Consider the following 23,525-nt stretch of genomic DNA (forward strand, 5'->3'; position numbering starts at 1 on the left):
TCGACATACACTAAGATGACCTTGTAACTTTGAGCACAAATCATGGTTATGCAAACCACAAGTAACACTAAATTTCCACTTCTTGCTAGCCAACATATAACCACAGATTTTAAATGGACACTCGCATTTTCTAGTATTCGTGTCGTCTCTTTTAAACTTCCTTAGAGGAGTATGGTATTTTCTGCTTCTTTCGTACAACATTGTTACGAAAGTGTTTCTTCTTGCCGTACCATTATCCGATCTTCCTATTACCACACCAAAACCAAGGTTTGTTGCATTCATACGAATCCATGTGAGCATGCTTTCACGATCATCAAACTCTTGCTTGTTATTTAAGTCACCGCCGACATCTACCGCTTTCACGACTACCCCTTTAACATTTAGAGAAACAATTGCGGAAGGAGCTAATTCTCTTGAGATATTGTCGGGGTGCACCATACCTATTTATAAACAATAACACAAATAACACGAAATCACAAGACTATTGGAAAAAACAGCACATACACGTTCTGTAGATGCACCTCTGAAATATGTTCATCTTCAACATGTTCCGTAGATGTACCTACGGAAGCAACGTTACTTTTTTTAACAGAAAATTGATTCATAATGTGAACAATACAATGGACAAAGATGATTATTTACCTGAAACTGAGTCTTCTCTTGCTCCCTTTGATTTATTGCACCAAAAAATTGAAGTTTTGATGTGAAAAATAATATTGATAATGTAGAGTTTTTAGGTTGTGTTGAAGTGAGTGTTAAGAAGAAATGTAACAATGGGGTAATCTTGCTTGTTCAAACTATATCAGATACGTCCGTAGATACATCTACAGAAAATTTTGACGCTACGCCGTTCCGTAGATACACCTAAGAAAAAATCCTTAAATTGAATTAGTTTGTATTTCTCCCAACATTCACTAGTTTAAAATGCTTTCGTATATGCATCTCTGGAAAAATTCAAATTTTAACAAAAAAAAATATGATTCCGAATGTGCATCTACAAAAGTAGGGGGCATAATTAAAATTTCGCCAGGTGCCTAAGAATCAGGGTGTAATGAGATATTCTCAACTATTATACAAAGCACTAAATAAAAGCAATTTTACAAATTTATAATGAGACCATGATCAAGGTGTTATAAATAAAAATAAATAAAGGGAAATCATTTATTGCTCTATGGTAACATATCAAACAGGTCATGTAAATTGTGAAAAATTCTGCCGAGGGACATCCCCAAATAATAAAACCAAAACCAAAAGAAAAACTTTTTTTTTTCTAAGTGCAACTTGCACCTTTGTGGATGTTATGTCTCTCAGAAGTGAACAAAATGAATGGGAGAGGCTCATAATCAAAAGAGTTTTGGGACATCTGCAAGACTTCACTCTAGGTATGTATTCCACATAAGGTGCAAACAAACTTGGCTTCACCAAGACCTCTTCAGGGTTTTATAAATCAAACCACCAAATCGCCGAATGCAGACTACTCGTCATCAACTCAGCTGTGGTGGCACGGTCTTCAAACTTCGCATCCATTCACAAAAACTCGGATCGTCAAAGTGAACAAAATTGCTTTTCAGCTTTGTTCGCTGTTCTGATGTTAATGTCCTAAGTTGTGGGAATCTTGCCTCCTGTAAAAAAAAATTGCATCATTCAGTAAATAGGTGATTTATTTAGAATAATGAATTTGGAGTTTCGCACATCAAAGGTAGTGTTGTTCACCTGCTCATAAGGTGGATCCTTGTGAGCTGGTATGAGACGAGAGACAAAATATCGAGCCTGCGAGCTACCCTCCTGTTTTCAAATGTAACCTGAGTTATATAGTTTTCTTTATAAGCAGAAGATGGCACAGAGAACGAATAGTAAAGAAGAAAATTAACCTTGAATGCAAGGATGCGAGGAGCTGGAAAACGGAACTCGGTCAGCTCTTCAGCCAATGTCCTGCATGCAGCCAAAGCAGCGGCACTTTTTCCTTCATCAGCTACAAGTTCAGCACCCTAGAAGATCCATCCATAAAAACAAACGGAACAAGAATTTGAAAATTCTAAATAGAAAACGAAAATAAAAATATGTTTGGCCATACAAAATGTCCAAAGAACTACCACAAGCTTAAGGTATAGAATATAATACAAGCAAAGTTTCAATATCATTCTGGCTTTAATTGTAATTTAACAACATAGTTGCGCACATGGTTGTATGCTATTGAGACTGAATGACAGAGCTGTGTAAACACTACTGCTGATTTGGCCTTGAAAAGCCATTTCACCAGAACCACAGTTATTTATGGCAATCGGCACATTTTAATATAAGAAAAATAACAAAGAACAGCAATACTCAACTAAGTAAAGTAACAAATGTATATGATAAAATACACTCATATTTAAAACATAACAAAAGTCTTGTTGGTTCCAACAATCATCCAAAAACCAAATGCTTCAAATGTACAAAAGCAACATCAAAAACTTAAGCATAAAATTTTCTCAAACATAAAAGTTCATTTTTATTATGAATTAACTACTAAGAAGTTCGACAGTTTTGCACCTTCTCAGTCAAGAGACTAAGAATGGAGTTTTGTAAGTTGAAACATCATTGGTTGACCAACTGTCACTGGCCACAGTTGCTGGAAAGGCAGCCACTGGCATGGTGACAAAAAAAGAAGGGTGGCCTTCCCATTCAAAAGAACAAGAGAAGAAAGAAAGATGAAAATGAGAAACAAGGAAGACATCACCCATGTGCCCACTGTCTGTGGCTCAAACCTATAGCACCACTCACTACTCTGCACATTATTAAAACAGTGACCAGACCAACTATGGTTTCTACATTCTATAATGCTATGACATTTCAAGTCCATTACCATTAGAGGTTAAACAAAAGGAAGCAAATTTAAAAACAATTAAATAATTTGCTGGCAGAATAGCAAATGCAGTATAACAACCTCGAAACCATGGAATAGCAAAAGCAAATGTAGTAATGCGGAAACAGATAAGAGGAGGCATACCAGCCAAATGAAGACATCAGTGCCATGATCAAGTACCACAGCAGTATCAGACTGCATAGCAAGATCATAAGCCGGTAGCTCCTCAAAAGTTCCCCCCTCCCTGTGCATTAGACAACGAGGAGCCACCATTCTGAGCGATAGATCAAAGGATGCATTTAGAAACAGGTTCCTTAGCACAGACCTCTCATCTTCATGGCCAATAATACATCCCAATAGTGGCCCTCTCCTGAGATGGAAAAGGAGCTCCGGTAAGAGAGACAGCTCTTTTGGGAAGCAATGGAGTTTTGATTTGGGTAATTGGGTGCCAAATTTTAGACCAATATCCTTGATTCTTTCATCTATTGTTTTCCGCATCTCAACAGCAACAGATTGGTTTTTCGCTCGTAACAGAGTTCTCTTTGCAATGAGGACTGCAGCAACTTCATCCTGAACACTCTCGAGATATCCCGAAACACTGTCTACTGTAGGCAATCTAACAGTAACAACCCTTGAAACATCAGCCTGATACACATTTGAATACTGAATTGCAAACTGGAAAAAGACATAATCGCTTTTGATATCTCCTTTGGTTTCCATAGAGAGAGAAAAGCTTTGTGTCTCTTCAACACTTAGCATTTGAATATAAAGAGCTGTGTCATTTTTAAATGTTTCATGGGTGTCTACATGTGACTCTTCCCCTGGACCAACAACTTGTGTAATGAGAATATCATCTGATGTCCGCAATTCTAATAATCCATGGGAGCCTGCTGATCTGGCAGATGCCCTTTGTAAATTAACACCAAAAGCTTCTCCGAAATCATCATGAAGAACCAAAACTCCACCTGATGCTTTTGCAAGAGGATGTAAGATAGGAACTCTTACAGGGCATGTTCCAGCACATAAAATATCTACCAATACATTGTGTCGATGAGCCTCGCGACCTAAATTCTCCATCCATTTTAATGCTGTCTTTTCCATATATGGATAATTAGGGTGGTTGAAAGAATGAGGAACAGATCCAGGCCCGTAAGTGTTCGGTCCACCAGCACAAACAATAATTCTACTATTGCCCCCTGACCTTTTGACTACCCCTCGGGACAGATCAGCAGATGGGCCCTGAATTATAGCAAGAGCAACCTCAACCGCAGTTCCTAGGCACCGATCTCTGGAAGCTTCTGGTACATTCAACTTATATGGCCTCAATGATGAAAACACGGAATGTGCTACAGCCAGTGAAGCATGCATGGGAGACAAATATATACCGGTACCATAAATCAAAGTTTTCAAAGATTCCTGACTTGCTGACTTGTCCCCGGGAAGCACGTCAGCAGACGCAACTGACTCTTCTACAAAGTCATACACTGATACAGTACGGCCGTATAGTATAATTCCTAATCTTGTTGTTGGAGGGAGAGAATCAACGAACGCATGCAAAGAGCTCTGAAGATGGTGCAAGTGAGGTTCATCTAAACATTCATCTATTACAAGAACTACTAGTGCAGACATTCTGGAATCTGAAACTGGAACAAAACCAGGTCTCTTGGTCCCAGTTTGAACAAAGTCAACCATTGGAGAAGCTAGTTCAGGAAATCTGTGAAGATCCTCCTTGTTATGTGCAATATACTCACCATCACTTCCATTCAGTTTTCGACATATAACACACTGCCACTGGCCTGATCCAAGCAATATGTTGCAATATATATTTGCATATGCCCCACAGCTCTGACAGCGATGGGGATCACGCTGTATTACCTGGGGGCCTGTTGACACCTCCCTCCCAGGAGAGACCAATGCCCCGAAACCCAAACTGGGTACATTAGCCTGCTTCTTCTGCTTCAATACCTATTTATCAAATGGGAAAAAAAACAAGTTTACACATTAAAACATATATAATTGAATGAAAAGAATATACTACAACAACAACAATAACCAAGCCTTATGTTCTATCCAAGTTCATGCTTCTATCCAAATCATTAATCTCGAAATCTTTCTTAATAACTTCTTTTATAGTTTTTCTTGGTCTCAATTTATCAACTATTAATTCAATATAAGACTCCATGTCATGATTATGAATTATGGTCATGTTTGGATAAACAACTTAATGAAGTCGTTATAGGATAAGCTCTAATTATATATAAGTGCTATGTATAAGTTGTTTCAATAACAAAGAATAAACAAGTAAGCGGTAGAGCTTACAAAAATAAGCTGAAAAATCTCGCAATTGCTTAAGTCAGTAGATATGTTCAAAAAAATAAATACAAACACGCTTAAATGTAAATCAGAACTCACCTTATGAGCTGAAAAAAGTACAAAGGAAGGCTCCCCAAGTGAAACATGATCACCAACACTATCAGAAACTTGTGGCAACAAATCAAACGATCCATTCGTATACTGCGGTGGCGACGAAGCTGGCAAAGAAGAACCAGAAGAAAGAGCAGGCGGCTGAGGCGAAGCAGGCGAAGTTCGAAACGGAACAGCCGCGGGCCGAACCGGCGACGTAAAAACAGGCGGTCCAGGAGGAGTACTCATGTGAGGAACAGGACTTCCTGTTGCAGCAACACCATTGGCAGGTGATAGTGAATTGGAATGAGGTGAGCCTTGATCTTTGTGCAAATGTAACAAAGGTGGAGGAAAATTATGTGGAGGGGTAATTGATGAAGTCTTGTCAGGGTTTGAAGGGATGAACCCAACATTAGGTTGTGTTGGGTTATTAGCCATTGAAAATTATAAAAACACTTACAACAAAAACAACAAAAAACAAACCCAGAATCAAGAAAATATATTTATTTATCAAAGATTACAAATTTTGCAGAAACCAGATGAAACCCCCACATCTGCATGAAAGATTCGAAATTGAATAAAAGAATTAGGGTTTTAGATATGATGATCGAGGATCAAGAATTGAACGAAAAATCAAGATTTGAGAAATGCGTACCTGAGAGAAAGAAAGTGGGAAATTGATGAATGGGAATTGGGATCGGGGAAGATGAATGGTTTTCTTTCCCTCACTCTTTCTTTCACTCACTCCGATTCAGAGGATTTGATTGGGTTTTTTACACGAAGAAAAAAACATGAACAACTTCAACTCAATTCAACCTCGGTTTTTTTTTTACGTTCGTGTTTGGGGTTTTTTTTCTCTCTCATGTGAGTAGCATGCCACGTCACTGTATCGTTACAGAGGAGGTCCAATGGGAAACACGGAAACACGTGTGTCGCTGCCAACTAATAACGATTATTTATTTTCTAACTTTTGTATCTTTATTACTTAGATAGGAATGTATTGATATTTAAAAATTAACAACAGAACAACAAAAAGCGCATCTGGTGTAGTGGTATTATAGTACCCTCCCACGGTACTGACCAGGGTTCGATTCCCTGGATGCGCATTTTAAATTTTGTTGAAGTGAAGATTGTATTATGATGGTGTTGATAAATTTTAGAATTTCAGTGATGTTCAATTTGCTGATAAGTAATAAAGAAGGTTTTAAATATTGCTATGTTTATCTAATCATTGTTATAAATCGTTAGTAAGATATGGATTTGGATTTTATTTATTTTAATTTTAATTTTAAATATCTTTATCAATCTTTGAAATTTTGATTTATATTGATTTTGTACTTGAGTTTATTTTGAGTAAAAATCATATAAATATTTATTTGTGAGATTAACATCTATGCACCGATTGTGTAAGAATTTTTTATACGTGAGTCTAATCATTCTACACCATATAAATATTTGTAGGAATATTTTAAAAACTAATTTATAAAAATTATGTTTGTTAACTTGTGATATTTTTTGGTGACGGTTTTATCATTAAGAATAATATCATTCAATAATTAAGCGTGTTTGTTTCGAGTTTAAAAATTACATTATTAGAATACTTTATAAGAAATAAGTCTACTCGTGTTTGTTATAAGTTTGAAAATAATTATTTGTAATAACTTCTTAGAACTTTATATTCCCATAAAATTATTTTCGGGTAAAAGAATGGGAAAGTTGCTTCCCATAAAATTTTATAAATTATTTTTGAAAATCAATTAAAACCACAAAATTTTCAAGGAATGTTACAATGTTTGCCAAAATATCTTGGAACAAATTTTCTCCCACTATCATGTAGAGGTCTTTTGGAAAACTCCATAAATAAATTGTATTCTCTAACATTTGAAGATTCTCTTATTTTTTACAATAAATTGAAAACTATATAGGACTTTAAAAAATATTTATTAAATAAATTGTAAACTATATAGGACCTTAAAAAATATTAAAATGTATTAAATAATCAATTAAAGCAAATTTTTACAAACGAGAAATATTTAAATAATCAACTATATACATATTTATTATATAGTTGATAGTTGATACATATTCTATAGTTGATACATTCAAATATATTTATTAATATTGAAAGTAATAATACATTTATTAAAAAAAAAAATTATATTCAAATATTTAATTAAGAAATATTTAAATATTATAAATTTATTCTAAAATATTCAAATATATTTAAAGTATAATTGAAATAAAACATAAATTGCAAACTATATTTAAAATGTAATTGTATTTAATATATAGTTAAAATACTCAAATATATTAAAAATTTTAAAAATATTATGTATTTACTAATTTCAAGATTATATATGAATAATAATATTGAATATTTCAAGATAATATGTATTTACATAAATATGTACTATTTTAATTATTTTGTGAAAATACTTTAGTGAAAATATTGTGTCAAATGAAACAAAAATATTAATTGAAAATATGTATTTATTAATATTGAAAGTAACAAGACATTTAATAAAATTTGTTTATATTTGATTATGTAAATGGAAGTAATATTACATTTGATGAAGGGTATGAAAAAAAAACATGAAGCGGAAAATATTGGATAACACAACTTTTGCTAAACGGCCCCTACCATTCAGGTACCTAGGCATTCCCATGTCAAGCACAAAGCTCACCAATCAGCAATGTGAAATCCTGGTGGAGAAAATGGGAGAATCACACGTTGGAGTGCTCACCTTCTAACATATGTAGGTAGACTCGAACTGATAAAGAGTGTCGGTTCTGCTACTGTGAACTATTGGATCCAGTGTATCCCTCTCCCAAAAGGTATTACTAGGAAAATTGAGGCAATCTGTCGAAACTTTTTGTGGACGGGTCAAAAGGAAAAAAAAAAGGACGGCTCTTGTGGCTTGGAAGAGGATTTATAATCCTAAGACGCAAGGAGGTCTCAATATCATGTCTATTGTAGAATGGAATCAAGCATTCATGATCAAGCTTTTTTGGAATCTTAGTTCAAATAAGGATAGCATATGGATTAAGTGAGTTAGCACCTACTATGTGAAGAAGGATAACATCATGAATGTCCCCATCACCTCAAAATGCTCCTAGATTCTAAAGAAAATATTCCAGTAGAGGGATGTGGTAGCTGGTATGTAGGAATGGCAGAAGTAGTACAAGGCAAAATCTTCCATACTAAGAACTTCTACTATGGTTTATTGGAGCAAAATTAGGTGGACTGACACAAGTTGTTCTATGATAACGTGGCTAGACCAAGGGCCAAATTTGTGTCATGGCTGGCTTGTCAAAACAGATTGAGTACCAAAGATAGGTTGAGAAAATTTGGGACGTTGGCAACTGTCAACTGCAACTTTTGTGCAAAAGTGGAAACACTTGACCATTTGATGTTTCAATGTAAATGAAGCAGGTGTGACAGACGGTGCTCAAGTGGATGCAGGTAAGTCATGATCCTGAAACTTGGGTTCAAGAATTGAAGTGGGTAATCTATACAACAAAGGTCGACATTGGAAAGCAAGGATGATGCAGGTTGCTCTTGCGGAACCGTTTATGCTTGCTGGTTGTACAAAAATGATAGAGTTTATGGGAACAATACAAAGGATACAAACATAGGACAAACAATTATAGAGATATTGATCTATAAAGCTTGGATGTACCCAAGGCTAAGAAAATGTGTTTCTAGCCTTATGTTGGAGTTGTTGTTTCAAGGCTAGTTTGGTTTTTGCATGGTGTTTAAGCTGGATCCTTTAGGTTCGCTGTGTATAAATTGTTTTTAGGTAAATACACATTATCTTATTTCCAAAAAAAAAATTAATATTACATTGACTATCTTTTAATGCAAGATAAATATGCATTAACATGATTTAAAGGCAAAATAAATTCAAAATGCTCACTCCAATCCAGTGGTAAGGCTCTGGAGCTATGAAGGAAAGGGTGTGGATTCAAAAGGTGCCTATATGGCAGGGGAGAATGGGTATTAACCCAAAATTTTAATTTTGTAAAATAAACGCCCCTAAAATTTTTAAATCTATTATTAATTTTGTAAGCTCTCTAGCTTTAGGATTGTTATTAATTTTAGTAAAACAAATAAAGTAGGTTTAGTAGATAGGCTGAATTAACTTGTTGACAGGAACAGATTAAAGAAGAAGTCCTATCTCACGTTAAGACATGTTATGTTGAGATGTCTCAACATAGGGCATGACATGTCGTATGAAATGTCCCATATAACAACATACGACATCGTGCCTGAGCTGAAGTGGATAAGTTAAATCAGTTATGATTTAACAATCTCAGATACATTCAAAGATATTATGCAATCATATAAGGCATTATGTGTTTAAAAAGTCATAAGAATCAATCAGAATATTTGAAGAATATACAACTTTATATTGTTTCTAAATAATGAGATATTCTTGGAGACTAAAGATATTGAAGACCTTGATTGTAGCAGAAGTTACTGCTTATTTGTAACAGCAAAATATCTGTGATTGAAGGCCCAAATCCAGTTAGGAATCGAATATAAAAAGAAGGGTTTGTAACCTAGTTTGATACGAATTTAAGATGTAGAAGTCTAGGGTTTGTCAAGGGGAATCTCCCGGGTTGTGGGAAGGTCATCATGTGATTCTCAAAGCTATGAAGTAAGAGAAGTTGTGTCTACCTCAAAGCCCGTAGGCAAGAGGTGTATTGTCCTTAGAGGATGCTTTGAAGTAACTATAAGTTATTATTCTTAGTCAAGAGTCTTGGCTAGGTATTATCATGGAAGTGTGTCTTCCAGTTGTTGTTTAAATAGTTGTTGCAGGGTTGCAACAGTTAGGTATCACTAGGGAGTGAGCAGAGGTTCTCTTATCTTAGATGGAGTTCTAAGATAAAGGTTGCATTGGGTAGTGACTAGGTAAACCAGAGGTTGTTTATCTGTAAACCGAAGGTTGTTTACATAAAATAGTACTACTGATATTGAAACCTTCTTCCAGGCTTGGTAGCCCCCAAAATAGGTGTGTTTGTCACCGGACTGGGTTAACAATTCTGGTGTTATTTATCTTTTCAGTAATGTGCGAAATTGTTTATATCTTGTCTGACATACCATTCTATAGGACATATGTGTCTGCTGCACTAGAATTTCAAATTTGATTCAAATATTAAATGGGCCATTAAAAAACTTTTATATATATGAAAAAGTAACAGAATTAGAATAAATTACTATAACCAAAAAACTAACTCGATATTAAAATAGTTAAATCACTTGATAGAAAATAGTTAAATCTAAATTATACACTTTAGCAACCCCTCCAAACTATAATGGATTCCTTTTATGCTCAATTTGGACATAAGTGTATTAAATGTTCTAAGATGCAGAGTCTATATAAACACTTCGACAATTTGGTTGGCAAAATTAATTGGCTGGAGATGTATTATCTTGCTTAGAACTTTCTCAATGACATTATATACTTATATGATTCGTTCGTTCCCGAAACACCTAATTGTTAACTATGTATATTACACATTTTGGTCATCACAATATTGATACATGAGAAAGGTGAGGAATGTGAAAATCCTTTAGTAGATGTAGGAGCCATTAAGCTTTGCAGCATGTGTTAGTTGAGCTTTATACTTAGCTTGTGATGATGACATGGAAACCACATGTTGTTTTTTACTTTTCCAGCTGATTATGGACGTTCCAAGATAGAAGCATAAGCATGTTGTGGATCTTTCAGTTTGTTGGCACGGGCCCTGGTCAAAACATTACTACAAAAAACACGGTTAACGTCATATGCAAAATGTGTTTGACCTCGGCTACGGAAGCGAGGTTACGAATGACGTCATGAAAAACTACTCCTTATCACCTCAGATATTAAAACATCAAGGGGTAAATTTAATTGTACGTGGGTTTGATTCCCAGCATCAACATTTTTATTATTTTCATAACTGAATGACGCACCCAATATTAACACTCGGTGCTTTGAAGAATCGAGGTAATAGATCAATGTTATTAACAACAACAACAACAACAATGGAAAACAAGAACAAGAACAACAACAACAATAATGGATAACAACAAGAAAAGCAATAATGGAGAACAACAAGAACAATAATAACATCAGTGACACAATTCCATTAGGAACCAAATAACCTACAATGTACAAATTATCACATTAAATTATGTGTAAGAAGGAGTGGAAGAAATATCAAAGAAGGGAAAAATTGAAAAGACAAAGAGATGTAATCATTCAACAGCTCAAGGTAGCTAGTCAACCAGAAGATCTTTCTAACATACAAGAGAAGAAAACATGGAGAATTAAAGAAGCAATAATTAGAAGGAAACTTGACATGCGTGAAATATTTTGGCCTTTAGACTTTTAAAGATCAGAGAAGAGGAAGAATCAGAAGAACCAATATAAAAGCGGAAAACCTCTTTGAACCAAAACACAAAAAGAACTTCATCCAAAGAAATCAGATAAGAGATGAATATTTCATCCAATACTGAGAGAATAGTAGATGTTGTAGCTGTAGAAGTTCAAGTCATTGAAAGAGACTCTTCATCAAAACTTTAACCAAGGTCAAGAAGAACTTTTCTTCACAAATACAAGTTAGTTGCAATGTTTTATACTATCAAATTTGGTAAATTATACCAGAAATGCTCGAAAAATAACAAGACATAGCAAATAGTCTAACAAAATAAATACTCTCGAATAAACACATAAAGTACCCGTCTCTAACACTATATACAACCTAATCTTACTTTGAATAATCCTTATCATAAATGTTTATGTCAGGCTTATACAAAATTACACATTATCATAATACAATATCATATATACTTTAAGTAGAAGACGAGGTAACCCTTTTTCTAATCATTGAAGAACATGTTCTCAATTAAGGGGTCAAATACATATATGGTTTTTTCATAATTATCAGGTTGATTACATTAGCGTTGCCCATTTTAAAACAATACAAATTCGAACAAAGGAAAGAAAATAAACATATTAAAAAGAGCAAAGGACTATGCCAAGTTCACTAATGAACTTATTGATTCAAAGAGTTTCCTTTTCTACATTTGAGGCATCAATATACTCGACTTCGATTGTAGAATCAACAACTTTATCATACTTTAACCTTTTCCAGCTCAGAAGGCCACCAGTTAAGCAAAATACATAACCAGATTGTGATTTAAAGTCATCCTTATCTGTCTGCAAACTAGCATCGATGTATACAGTTACAATGAACTCTTATTGACCTGCATGTATAAAAAATGATACATTAGTCCTTCTAAGTACTTAAGGATATTCTTGACAACAATCCGATGAACATTGTTGGGACCTGACTTATACCTATTCGTTGCAATTAAAGCACAAAACACTAGATCGAGTACATAATATGACATACATGATATATCCTATTAAAATTACATATTGAAATGAAGTGTCCCATCATGTGTATCCTTTTATTAAATTTGTATAGGGGTGGCAAAACGGGCGACCCGCCCCGTTTAGGCCCGCCCCATTTAAGCCCGTCCAAAAGCGGGGTGGGGCGGGGCGGGCCTACTTAGGTGTCCAAGTTTAAAAGTCATGTCCGCCCCGTTTACTAGCGAGTTGGCGGGCCGGCCCGCCAATTTTTATTTATTTTTTTATTTTACAATTTGATTTACCACATAATTTACAAAAAAATTTAATTATAACCAAAAAGGTTGATAAAAGATTTTTTTTTAAAAACCCACAATAGAACTTCAACATATCTTAAGTCCAATTAGTTCAAAAAATAAAACAAATAAAGATCAATTATAACAAAAAAATAACGATATAAACTCAACCACAATAAAAAAAACATATCAAAATAAATAAATAAATAATACATATCACTCTAATCCTATTTAAAAACTAACTACTAAAAAACCCATATAAGAATTTACATAAGACAGACAGTGATAACAATTACACCGCATAATACATCACGGTGCATAAAATAGTTGTGCATAAAATATCAACACCTAACTTTCTCACTAATTACTCCATATAAACTTTTATATTAACCGATTTCTTAATAGTTAAATCCAAAATTTGTCACACTTATAGACTAATCAAATCCCTCATTTTCTTAAAATCAACATCTATTTCTAAAGAAAACATGTGAGTTAATGTATTAACAACTTAATAATTATACATGTTATACAACTGTTCTTTTTATTTCAAATTTTTCTAATTAACATATGTATTAGAAAGTTATAGAAAGAACGTTACAGTTATAATTCAATTTGTATGTATAATAATTTAAAGGGTCATGCTAACATGTGCCCTTAGGGCACATGTTAAGAGCTAAATGTAGAATTTTTTTTAAAGAAATTGTGCATTGTTTTCATAAAAAGTTCATAATTAATGTGTTTATTACATTTTCCAATACTAATTTACTATATTTAGGTTTCTTAACATGTGCCCTTGGGGCACATGTTAGCTTTATCCTAATTTAAAATACAATTCAATCAACATAATTCTAAGAGAAGAGTGTTGTTTTTATAGTTAAAGTTATTTTAATTCTAAATAAAAAATAAATTTTTTAACAAAAAGCCCGCGGGCAAAACCCTCCCCGCCCCGCTTTGACCCGCTTTTTAAATTGGATTAGGCGTGGCGGGGCAACTTAAGGTACCGAGCCGAAAACCTTAGCCCAGCCTGCCAAAAATGGCGGGTTAAATGGGCCGACCCGACGAGCCTGACCCATTTTGCTACCCCTAAATTTGTGAAGGATTTATAAAATATTTATTTTATTAAATTGTGAACTAGTGATTTCTCTTCTTCAAGTATCTTTCCTCTCACTTTCACCTAAATCAAACGACGCATAAAAGAAAAACTAGTTTCGATCTCTCCTCTTTCCTCTCTTGCACACAACGCACCATAAGTAAATACTGTGCAACCGTTTCTCTTCCCATCGTCTTCCATTTTCGAAAAATCAAAATTTTCGTTCGCAGTTGAACCTCGCAAGTTTCAAAACCATGGATGAAGAATCAGCGCGTCCCATCAGAATGATGAACTTCGTCTCCGAAGAGCAAGTAAGTTAACTCTCTTCTTTAACAACCTCACGCTTCATTTCCCCCTCTTTTCTCGAAAATCCACGAATTGTGCATAAATTAGGGTTTCGTCACCAAATTGTTTAGTTCATTTGTTTTGTTACAGTTGCTAGAATCGAAGAAAACAAGAGGCGAACGAGTTGAAGACGGTACTGCCCATAGGGATAGACCTCTCTATGAGGTTCGGTTTTTCATTTCTCTCTAAGAAAAGTTTAGCTTGTAATAGTTATATCAGTGAAGAAAGTTTTTGATTATGAGAAAATTATTTACCGATTAAGCTTGCATTTGCAGATTTTAAAGGAGAATAAGGACAAGAAGGATGCTGAATTTAATGAAAGGTTCAAACATAGTGAGTATTATTCAACTGGCATTTATGATTTATGATGATTTGTGAAAGTTTATTTGGATTAGAATATGCGGTTTCTTGCATTTTACAATATAATTACTGAATGGGATAGTGTATGTGGCAATATCAGCTGAGTGTTGTCAATTACTCCATGACCCTGTATGATTGGTTAATTACTAAGCAATTTTTTGGATGAAAGTAGTTACTAGGAAAAGTCTGATACGCGAGTGTGATGTGTGACAGAAGGAGTGGATACATGTCGGCCAGTACCTAGGCTAGATAGATATGAAATTTGAGATTTGGAATGATAGAATGAGAATTTTAGGGTGTGAAAAAAACCAGCAAACTACTAAGTCAAACAGCTGTTTCATTCTGTTCCATACCGAACATATTCTATAAATATTAGAGTTTTGCTCATGGTCCCCTTGAATTTTGGTTCCTGGCTCCGCCATTGGTTGTACCTTTTGTAATAAGCATAGTTTAAGCTCATTGTTTTACTTATGTTCAGATTTTACCCACTTGCTTTTTCTCTTTTCTACTCAGTTTCCTTTTGTTGTAATCTTGGTTGAATTTTGACTCGTTGATAATTATTACAGGACCTCCCAAAGCTTTAGATGAAGATGAGACTGAGTTTCTTGATGGTTATGAAGCAGTAAGTTTCTGTTTTTCTTATTACAGCAGTTATTTGATAGGATTTACATGTTTGGGGCCTGAGAGTATGAATTATGGAGTTTTATGACTATTTTATGTTTTTGGAAACAATTTGATCTGTTTTAACGTTACAAGAACAAAATAAACCCTTGACGAAATTGTTGATACAAAGCTTATGAAAGTGTTTGTTCTTCTTTCTAACTTAAAAGATGTGTTTTATCCACCTTTCAGTCAAGAAAGGAATATGAACGAAAAATGGCAGATGAGGAAGCCCAGCAACTGCGTAGCTTTCAAGTAAGTCATAACCATTACTGTATGATGACAACTCTTCTTTTTTATATACAAGTTCCTCTTTTGTACTGCTATATTTTCTCTCAAATAGTTTTGGATTTTTTCTAAGGCGAGCTTATCATCTCGTGTCCATTACTTGGTCATTGATTTTTGTTTCTATATGCTTTTGTATGTTGATCTCAGGCGGCAATAGCAGTGCAGTCCAACTCTGTGATTGAACTTAAGGAAAAAGCCCCTGTACTTGCAATCCAGGTTGGTCAGCGATTTTTTTTTTCTTTTGCTAACAGTTTTATGATGAATATAGTGCATTAATGATTACAATTCCATGTAGTAGTGTTGCGCCTCAGCTATCCCAATTCCTTTGCTAACAATTTTACATAATCAGCCAATATCAAAGTCTATCATGTGCAGAATAAGATCTTTGAAAAGTAGCCGCCTGGAAGGGTTTGACCACCACCATCATCATCAATTGACATTCATACAACATGTTTCTATTCTAGTATTTTGTCCTCCGTGTAGTTTTATTTTCTATAACTTCATAGTTTATGAGTGATTTCATGTTGTTGTGAACTTGTGATTTTAAAACTTCCAAATTAAGGTTCTATTTTTACCAGTAGGTTACTAGATTAGAACCTCCTCTCCTCTCTATATTGCATATCATCATTTGGTACATTGGCTGTGTTTATTCATCTAAGACTTGAAAAGAAGCCATAATTTATAATGATCCTGTGGCTAATGCATTCACAATAGAGTGATGCCATAATTTCCTAAATACTAAGTATACATGTTGGGATTGGATTCAATGCCTTTACTGGTTGGGTAACTTTGTAACTTTAGGCAATTTGAGAGATAAATTAAGGATTAAAATAGATTATTTATTGAGAGAGAAAGATTTATTTAGAGAGAGATAAAGTGAAAGTTATCAAAGTTACCAAACTCCGAAGTTACCTGATCTCTTGCATGTTACTGATAAAAAAAAAAGTGGTTAACTGATAAAAAAAAATAGTAGTATATAACTAGTCCAACACTTACGAATTAAAGAGCTACAAAAACAAACCCCTTCAGGCTCCCACACCCGTTTGAGCAGCAATGCCCACTAACACAAAAGCCTTTCACCTCTATAGTTTTTGTCCTCACTTAGTCACTTGACAGTGACTACTGGCTAGTGTAATTAAACTCTTTTATTATTACATTGTTCGGATCATAGTGTTTCTAAAATTGGAATCAAATTTGAGACCTTGCTTAAGAGATGGTACAAATCTAGTTACACTCTGACCAACATTATGTTCCTGTTTTTCTGTCTGTTATTCATTCTGTTTTCTCTGGCAGGAAGAAGAGCCTGCTGCTGGAAAGAAGAATCCAGCCTCTCGCCCATTAAGCATGATTATAAAAGTCAAGCCTCAAGCTAAAAAAGCCAAGGTGGATGAAGGAAATACCAAAGAAGTTTCAAAAGCAGGGATTACTTGTGTGAATGATAAGAGTAAGCCTTTAGAATCAGTACAACCATTGAATGGCGTAGCTGATAAGTCAAACGAAGTTGCCTTAACCGGCCTTGTTTCATATAGCGACGAAAGTGACGACGACTTGTAGTTTGATATCTGTATGACAAGAAATTATATGATTCTGGCTACTCATTTGCCTATTATAGTAAACTAGATTTATAGTTGAAGGTTACTGATCCATGCATAATTATGATTTCCGACGAGATTGAGAATATCTGCATATAGAATATACACTTTATTTGAAAAGAGAAATATTTTACAAAATAATTACCACAGAAACTGCATTTTAGTTTCCTGACCCCTAACCGACTCCACTTTTTTTTTATTTGAACCATAGTAACATCTTGCTCTTATGCATTAAAAAGACAGACATTTAGAATCTGGCATGGTGAAGCTTAAAACAGTTGCTGATTTATAAGACCATGGATTTGATCAATGAAGGGAGGGAGATGCGCCTCCTCCACACACCATGTAACCAAACGAATCCCTCTATTTGGGAGTGGCAGCGAGCGCATAATGCCAGCTGGTACAATGACAGAGCCTTGAATGGGGACCACTTGGACAGGTGGACCCCACTGATAGTCCACATTGTCGAATCCCAACCTCCCCCATTCCGACATAAAGAGTGTGGCGTAATTTGGTTTAGGTGCAAAAGGGTCCTCCTCATCTTTATTGCCACCTTTTATATGGTCACCCTTTAAGTACTTAACAAACTCTAGAGGTAACCTGGACTTTGCTTCTTGAATCAGCTTTACCACTTCAATGATATTCACTGCTTTTCCAAGTGACTCACATGAAGTTGTAGTTGTCACTGGGAAGAAACAGTTTCCGTAGAAACCATTGGGTAGAGGAGGGTCTATGAGGTGTCGACAATTTGCAAAGAACACAAGCTTCACTTGGGTATTGGCATCAAAATTAATGGCTCTTGTTCTGCTGCTCCAGAACAATGCAGCAACAATTTCGAAGGTAGAACAACCTCGTCTAGTTACTTGTCGAAACTGTCTTTTCAGCCCGTTGATATGATCCATAGTAAAGTCTATGTTAGAATGCTCTAGCTTGTAGTGTGGCATTTTAGGTGGACCTGTTAGAGGTAGTTTTGGCAATGCATTTGGTTGAGGAGAGGGTGAGAAGTTCCTGTACCACACTGGTTCAATGGTGGGTTTGTCAAGTCCTCTAGCTATCTCCCCAACCGCATTTAGAAATTGTGCAGCACCAAGGCCATCACATATGCTATGGCTGAATACCAGGCCTATCACAAAACCCCCACACCCAAATTGTGTCACCTGAAACAAGAAGAATTTTCTTACCACCAAGTATGAGTAAACCACTGTTGAGATGCATAAAATAGTGACAAAAATTTAAACTATGCATGTGTCACTAAATATTCATTCACATAAGAGCTGTTGTGCCAACATTAACTAAGCTAAAACAAGTCATTCTTAAATGTAAATGTTTAAGCATTCTGATTCTAGCAAATTCAGGTGTTTATGCTTTAAGTTCCTCCAATTTATTTCTTTTATTAGTGATCTTGACATTTTTTGGAATGATATTCCTTTTAGTGGTTACGATCACTTTCTATTTATTTAATATTGGCTTAGCTTATGGAAATAGACGACACTATTGTCATGTATGATACAACTATTTAAACAAGCCTTTCATGAAGTTTGTAAAGTGATACCTGCATTTGCACAAGGGGGTTGATGTGTTCGATCTCCAGAATATCATCGGGAAGAAGATTACCATACGGAATTGACTCTATTTCGTCAAAGTAATTGACAGAGTCAAGTGTGCAATCAGTTGATGCCTCAACAAACCACACACCATCACCCGAACATTCGATCTGGAGGCACCGCGGATTAGACTCTTTGAGCCGTCCTGCAAGAGGGTAGTAAGGAACAAGTGCTAGGGACAATGCCTCTCTTATGACCTTTGTTGCTTCAGGGCCATATCTAAACACATGCAAGGTTCTAACATTGCATCTTAGAACAGGTAATTTGTCGATTACCGACAAGTCTAGTGTGACCAATGGTGTCTCCTTTGCAGGTTTAACTAGGTCCCGTTTTGTTCTAATCACAGACATTGCCATAATAATCTATATAGAATAGAATAAAAAGAATAGCTTAGTAAGAGTGCTTAATTTGTATGATTCCATGATCCATTGTGGATAGGCATTGTTTATAGATGATTAAATTTGCATACTTTTAAGCTTGAGCTTCTTGGCCTTTAAGTTTAATTTTTGTTTAGTAGGACCTTTAACTATTCCCTCAAGTCTAATTCTTGCCCTACATATTCCATATTTTATATTTTTTGCACATTTGAAGGCGTAATCATAAGCATATATTTTTGCTTTGGCGTCAATGGAAACAAGTTTTGATATAAAATTTGTTTAATTGCATAATAAGTTTGAATAGTTAAAAATGAAGCTTTATTTTATGTGATTAAATTAATTACAATTTCTTCTATTTTATGTTTGCGTTTGTATCACATGTTTCTATTTGGATCTTTGAAGCAACTCAAGCAAGGGGACTCTTTTTTTACTTTATGCACATTCATACATTTTCTTAAAAAAAACACATTCATACTCCTTATGTTTCCTTTAAATGCACATTTATTATCTTCAAAATTTCCATCTCATGTTGTTCCATGTAAGTTTCAATCTCTTTCTTCATGTCTCTTGTTTGATTCATTTCACTCGCTATCTCTTTTAATTTTATGGACCCAAATCTCATAACAATCATAACTCAAGGTCCCATGGTAAGTGGATCCCATGTTCCCTAGATCAATCTTCTTTGTACTTTTTGATGTGTGTTATTCGTCTACTCATGTCCCAAATCTCTAACAATCACAATTCAAGGTCCCATGGTAATTGTTACTCTTTTTAGTTTTTTTTTTTTTGAAAATTGCATTAAAATTTTATATTCACTAAAAAAAAGTCATACTACCTCTATCTCATAATGGATGTCACATTCCCAACCACCCTCTTCAACCTATTTAAAATCTGACTAGTGAGAGCATGTACTGTTCCAATTTCAATAACCTATGTTAAGAGATGTACAATAGAACTATAGAAGTAATACTCCTGTTTTTTGATCGACCAAACCAAATTTTTTAACTTGCTCCCTCTAATTTGTTTTCCCATGTTTTGCCCTGCTCTGTACTTTGTTTCAACCTTCCTCTCTAAAAGACATTTTGAAAAAAATTAAACTTTTAACAAACCAATTTTTTTTATAGCAAATAACAAACCTAACTTTTCTTTAGCCTAACAGACCAAATTTAATCATTAATTTTTTTCAAAACCTAATCAAACAAAGATATATTTAACCAACTTCCTAATATCAGAGCTAATTAGAGGATTCCTACTTTTAATATTGGCTAATCTAACTCGTGATTAAAAAGCTTTGTTCCAAACTCTTAGAAAGGAAGGAATCACTTGAAAAACAGATTCTCTAATTAGTAATTTTATCGTGTCAAGTGCAATTTGATTATCTGTCTTTTCTCTTTATTAATATAATAATAATAATAATAATAATAATAATAATAATAATAATAATAATAATAATAATAATAATAATAATAATAATAATAATAATAGAAATGTTAACGAGTGTCCTAGGAGAACTGATTAAGAGTTTAAAAAGATATGATATGTTGTTAATATTTATATTCAATGCACTAAAAATAGAAATAATTGATTTCTTTTAAGTAACAAAATGTATGTTTTATTGAAAATATTTGTATTTAATGATTTGAAAATTAAAATAATTTATTTATTTAGACATTATCTTCTTTATTTTAAAATTTTAAATAGTGTTCCCGGAACACTTGTTAGCATAATCCATATTAAAAAAATTAAAAAAAGAATTAAAATCTATTAAGATAGAGGAGTATATTGGAATGAAATTAAATGTATATTACAATTTTACAAAAACATGTTACATCATTTATATAGGATTATACTAATTAACTAATTTCTAGTTAATAATCACGTACAAAGTTAGTAGTAACCATATGTATAATTAGTCGTAGTTATAATTGCCTAACTACATTATAGTTAACTTTTTAACTTCTAACATTGAATTGCATATTAATAACCTTCATAATTTTCAGATTTAGTAACCATTCTCATTAATCCTCTAAAACTTCATAACTCAAATTTAATAACCATTCTCATTAATCCTCTAAAGCTTTCAAATCTTACTTGATTCAAAGTTTTTTTTAGAATGTCAACCAATTGCAAGTTAATCTTGCAATACTAAATTCTCAATCTCTCTTTACCCATTTGATCTCTAAGGAAATGATACCTTATTTCTATGTGCTTGCTCCTACCATGGCCTATAATATAATTTGTCAAATTCATTGTTGACTGATTGCCCACAAGCAACTTAATTTGCAAACAATTGTTCACATTCAACTCTTCAAGCAACATCTCAAAGTGCTTGACACGCAACATAAGAGGTTGCAACTTACTTTGCTTTACTTGAAGGAAAAACCATAATTCCTTACTTCTTTGAACTCCGCGAGATTGATGCTAATCCAAGCAAGAACAAGTAACCATTATTTCTATTTCTATCATCTTAATCACCACTCCGATTTGAATCAGATTCTCGTATTTTGTTGATTTGGCATGAATACTTCATGGTCAGTTGTACCTCTAATGTACCTTATGTTCCTCTTTGCAGCAAGTAAATCACATAGACTTGGTTTCTTCATGAATCTACTAATCAATTCCACATTATGATGACAAATTTTTGGCCTTGTATTACAAAGATACCTCAATGAGCCAATGTCTACTTGTACAAAGTGTTATCCACTAGTTCAACATCTGACTCCTTCGTCAATTTAATCATGGTTTTCATAGGTGTGTTTGCAAGATTACAATTTCTCATATTGAATTTCTTTAAGATATCTTCTGCATATTACTTCCGATGCAAGAAAACACCATGCCCTGTGTTCGCAATCTCCATTCCTAGGAAGTAGGCCAAATTTCCTAAGTTTGACATCTCAAACTCATTCTCCATGCTTGCCTTAAACTTTGCCACTTCATCTTTATTGGAACCTGTGACCAATTGATCATTCACATGGAGACATAGGATGATTTGGTCTTGTTTAATTGAGCCTTTAACATACATTCCTTGCTCTGATGTGCACTTTTTGAAACCTAGATCAAATAAGAAACAACCAATCCTCTTTTTCCATGCCCTATGTGCTTGCTTAAATTCATACAAATCTTTATTCATTTGTACACCATATTCTCTTTCCATTTCACCTCAAAACCTGGCTTCCGCTTCACATAAACTTCTTCTTCTAGGGTTCCATTGAGGAATGATGACTTTAGATGAAGTCGGTGCATCTTCCAATCTCTATATGCTGCAATGACCACAACTAGTCTTATAGTTTCAAGTCTAGCAACTGGTGCATAGACTTAACTGAAATTAATGTTATACTTTTGAAGAAAGCCTTTTGCCACCAATTTTGCCTTATGATTGACAATTTCACCATTAGGCTTTAACTTCTTCTTGCAAATCCACCCGAAATCTATTGCCTTCTTACTTGAATAATTGATCAATTTCTAGCCTTTGTTCTTCTCAATGGTCTTGATTTCTTCATTCATTATACCTTGCAAATCCCGATCTTTCACGACTTGAACATGATCTATGGGCTATGATTCAGCCATCGTGATTTCTTCAATTAGGTTACCATTCACTCTTATGTCTTGATATAGAAACTTATCAAAATAATTCAGTTTGACTAATTGAGTTTTGGCTCTTATTGATCTTACCATCTCTTGAGGTTGTGCAAGTTTAGTCTTAACTTCTACAATTTGCTCATCATATTAAAGAGTGGTTCTAATGTGACTTGAACCAATTCCATCTTGCATTGAGTTGATCAAGCTCCATCCTTTAATTTCATCAAATTCCACATCCCTAATAATCACCGTCTTGTTATCATTTGGTGATAATAACTTGTAGGAACATGTGGAATGATAGACAACCAAAATAATGGTTTATACTTTATCATCAAACTTCGTTCTGAGTTGCTAAGGTACATGTATGTAACATAATGAGGCAAAAATATTGAAGTGTCCAACACTTGGTTTTAGGCCAGACCAAGCTTCATAAGGAGTCATGTTGTGCAATTTCTTTGTTGGACATCAATTGATGATGTAGATAGAAATTGAGATAGTCTCACCCCAAAAGTGACTTGGCATTTGTCTTCCCTTAAGCATGCTTCTTGCCATGTTCAAAATAATTTTATTCTTTCTCTCAACAATGTCATTATGTTGAGGTGTGTAAGGTGCAATAAATTCATGCTCAATCCTTTCTTTTTCACAAAACATAGCGAATTCGGTTGAAGTGTACTCACTACCACCATAAGTTCTCAACCTTTTGATTACACATTTAGCCTGTTTCT

At 34.2% G+C, this 23,525-nt stretch overlaps 3 protein-coding genes and 1 non-coding gene across 4 annotated transcripts; 2 read left to right on the forward strand and 2 right to left on the reverse strand.

Annotated features, from left to right (window-relative positions):
* Positions 1 to 1,137: 1,137 nt before the first annotated feature.
* On the reverse strand, positions 1,138 to 6,081 carry LOC131622692 (protein transport protein SEC23 A-like). Its single transcript, XM_058893733.1, has 6 exons — positions 5,904 to 6,081; positions 5,258 to 5,802; positions 2,990 to 4,810; positions 1,872 to 1,988; positions 1,714 to 1,785; positions 1,138 to 1,622 (listed from the first exon to the last, which is right to left on the reverse strand). The coding sequence occupies exons 2-6, from the start codon at positions 5,684 to 5,686 to the stop codon at positions 1,485 to 1,487; spliced, it is 2,577 nt and encodes an 858-aa protein (XP_058749716.1). The 5' UTR covers positions 5,687 to 5,802; positions 5,904 to 6,081; the 3' UTR covers positions 1,138 to 1,484.
* A 202-nt stretch (positions 6,082 to 6,283) lies between these two features.
* On the forward strand, positions 6,284 to 6,354 carry TRNAG-CCC (transfer RNA glycine (anticodon CCC)). Its single transcript has one exon. It is a non-coding gene; the product is annotated as a tRNA-Gly (tRNA).
* A 7,755-nt stretch (positions 6,355 to 14,109) lies between these two features.
* Positions 14,110 to 17,281, forward strand: LOC131622694 (uncharacterized). Its single transcript, XM_058893735.1, has 7 exons — positions 14,110 to 14,306; positions 14,431 to 14,505; positions 14,616 to 14,673; positions 15,267 to 15,322; positions 15,553 to 15,615; positions 15,796 to 15,864; positions 16,942 to 17,281. The coding sequence occupies exons 1-7, from the start codon at positions 14,250 to 14,252 to the stop codon at positions 17,200 to 17,202; spliced, it is 639 nt and encodes a 212-aa protein (XP_058749718.1). The 5' UTR covers positions 14,110 to 14,249; the 3' UTR covers positions 17,203 to 17,281.
* Positions 17,282 to 17,316: 35 nt separating this feature from the next.
* On the reverse strand, positions 17,317 to 19,268 carry LOC131622693 (acyl transferase 4-like). The gene is made up of 2 exons (XM_058893734.1): positions 18,793 to 19,268; positions 17,317 to 18,397 (listed from the first exon to the last, which is right to left on the reverse strand). Exons 1-2 carry the CDS (start codon positions 19,198 to 19,200, stop codon positions 17,510 to 17,512), a joined length of 1,296 nt encoding a protein of 431 aa, XP_058749717.1. The 5' UTR covers positions 19,201 to 19,268; the 3' UTR covers positions 17,317 to 17,509.
* Positions 19,269 to 23,525: the final 4,257 nt, after the last annotated feature.

This window comes from Vicia villosa, unplaced genomic scaffold (genome assembly GCF_029867415.1).
Source record: "Vicia villosa cultivar HV-30 ecotype Madison, WI unplaced genomic scaffold, Vvil1.0 ctg.000037F_1_1_3, whole genome shotgun sequence".
Lineage (NCBI taxonomy): Eukaryota > Viridiplantae > Streptophyta > Magnoliopsida > Fabales > Fabaceae > Vicia > Vicia villosa.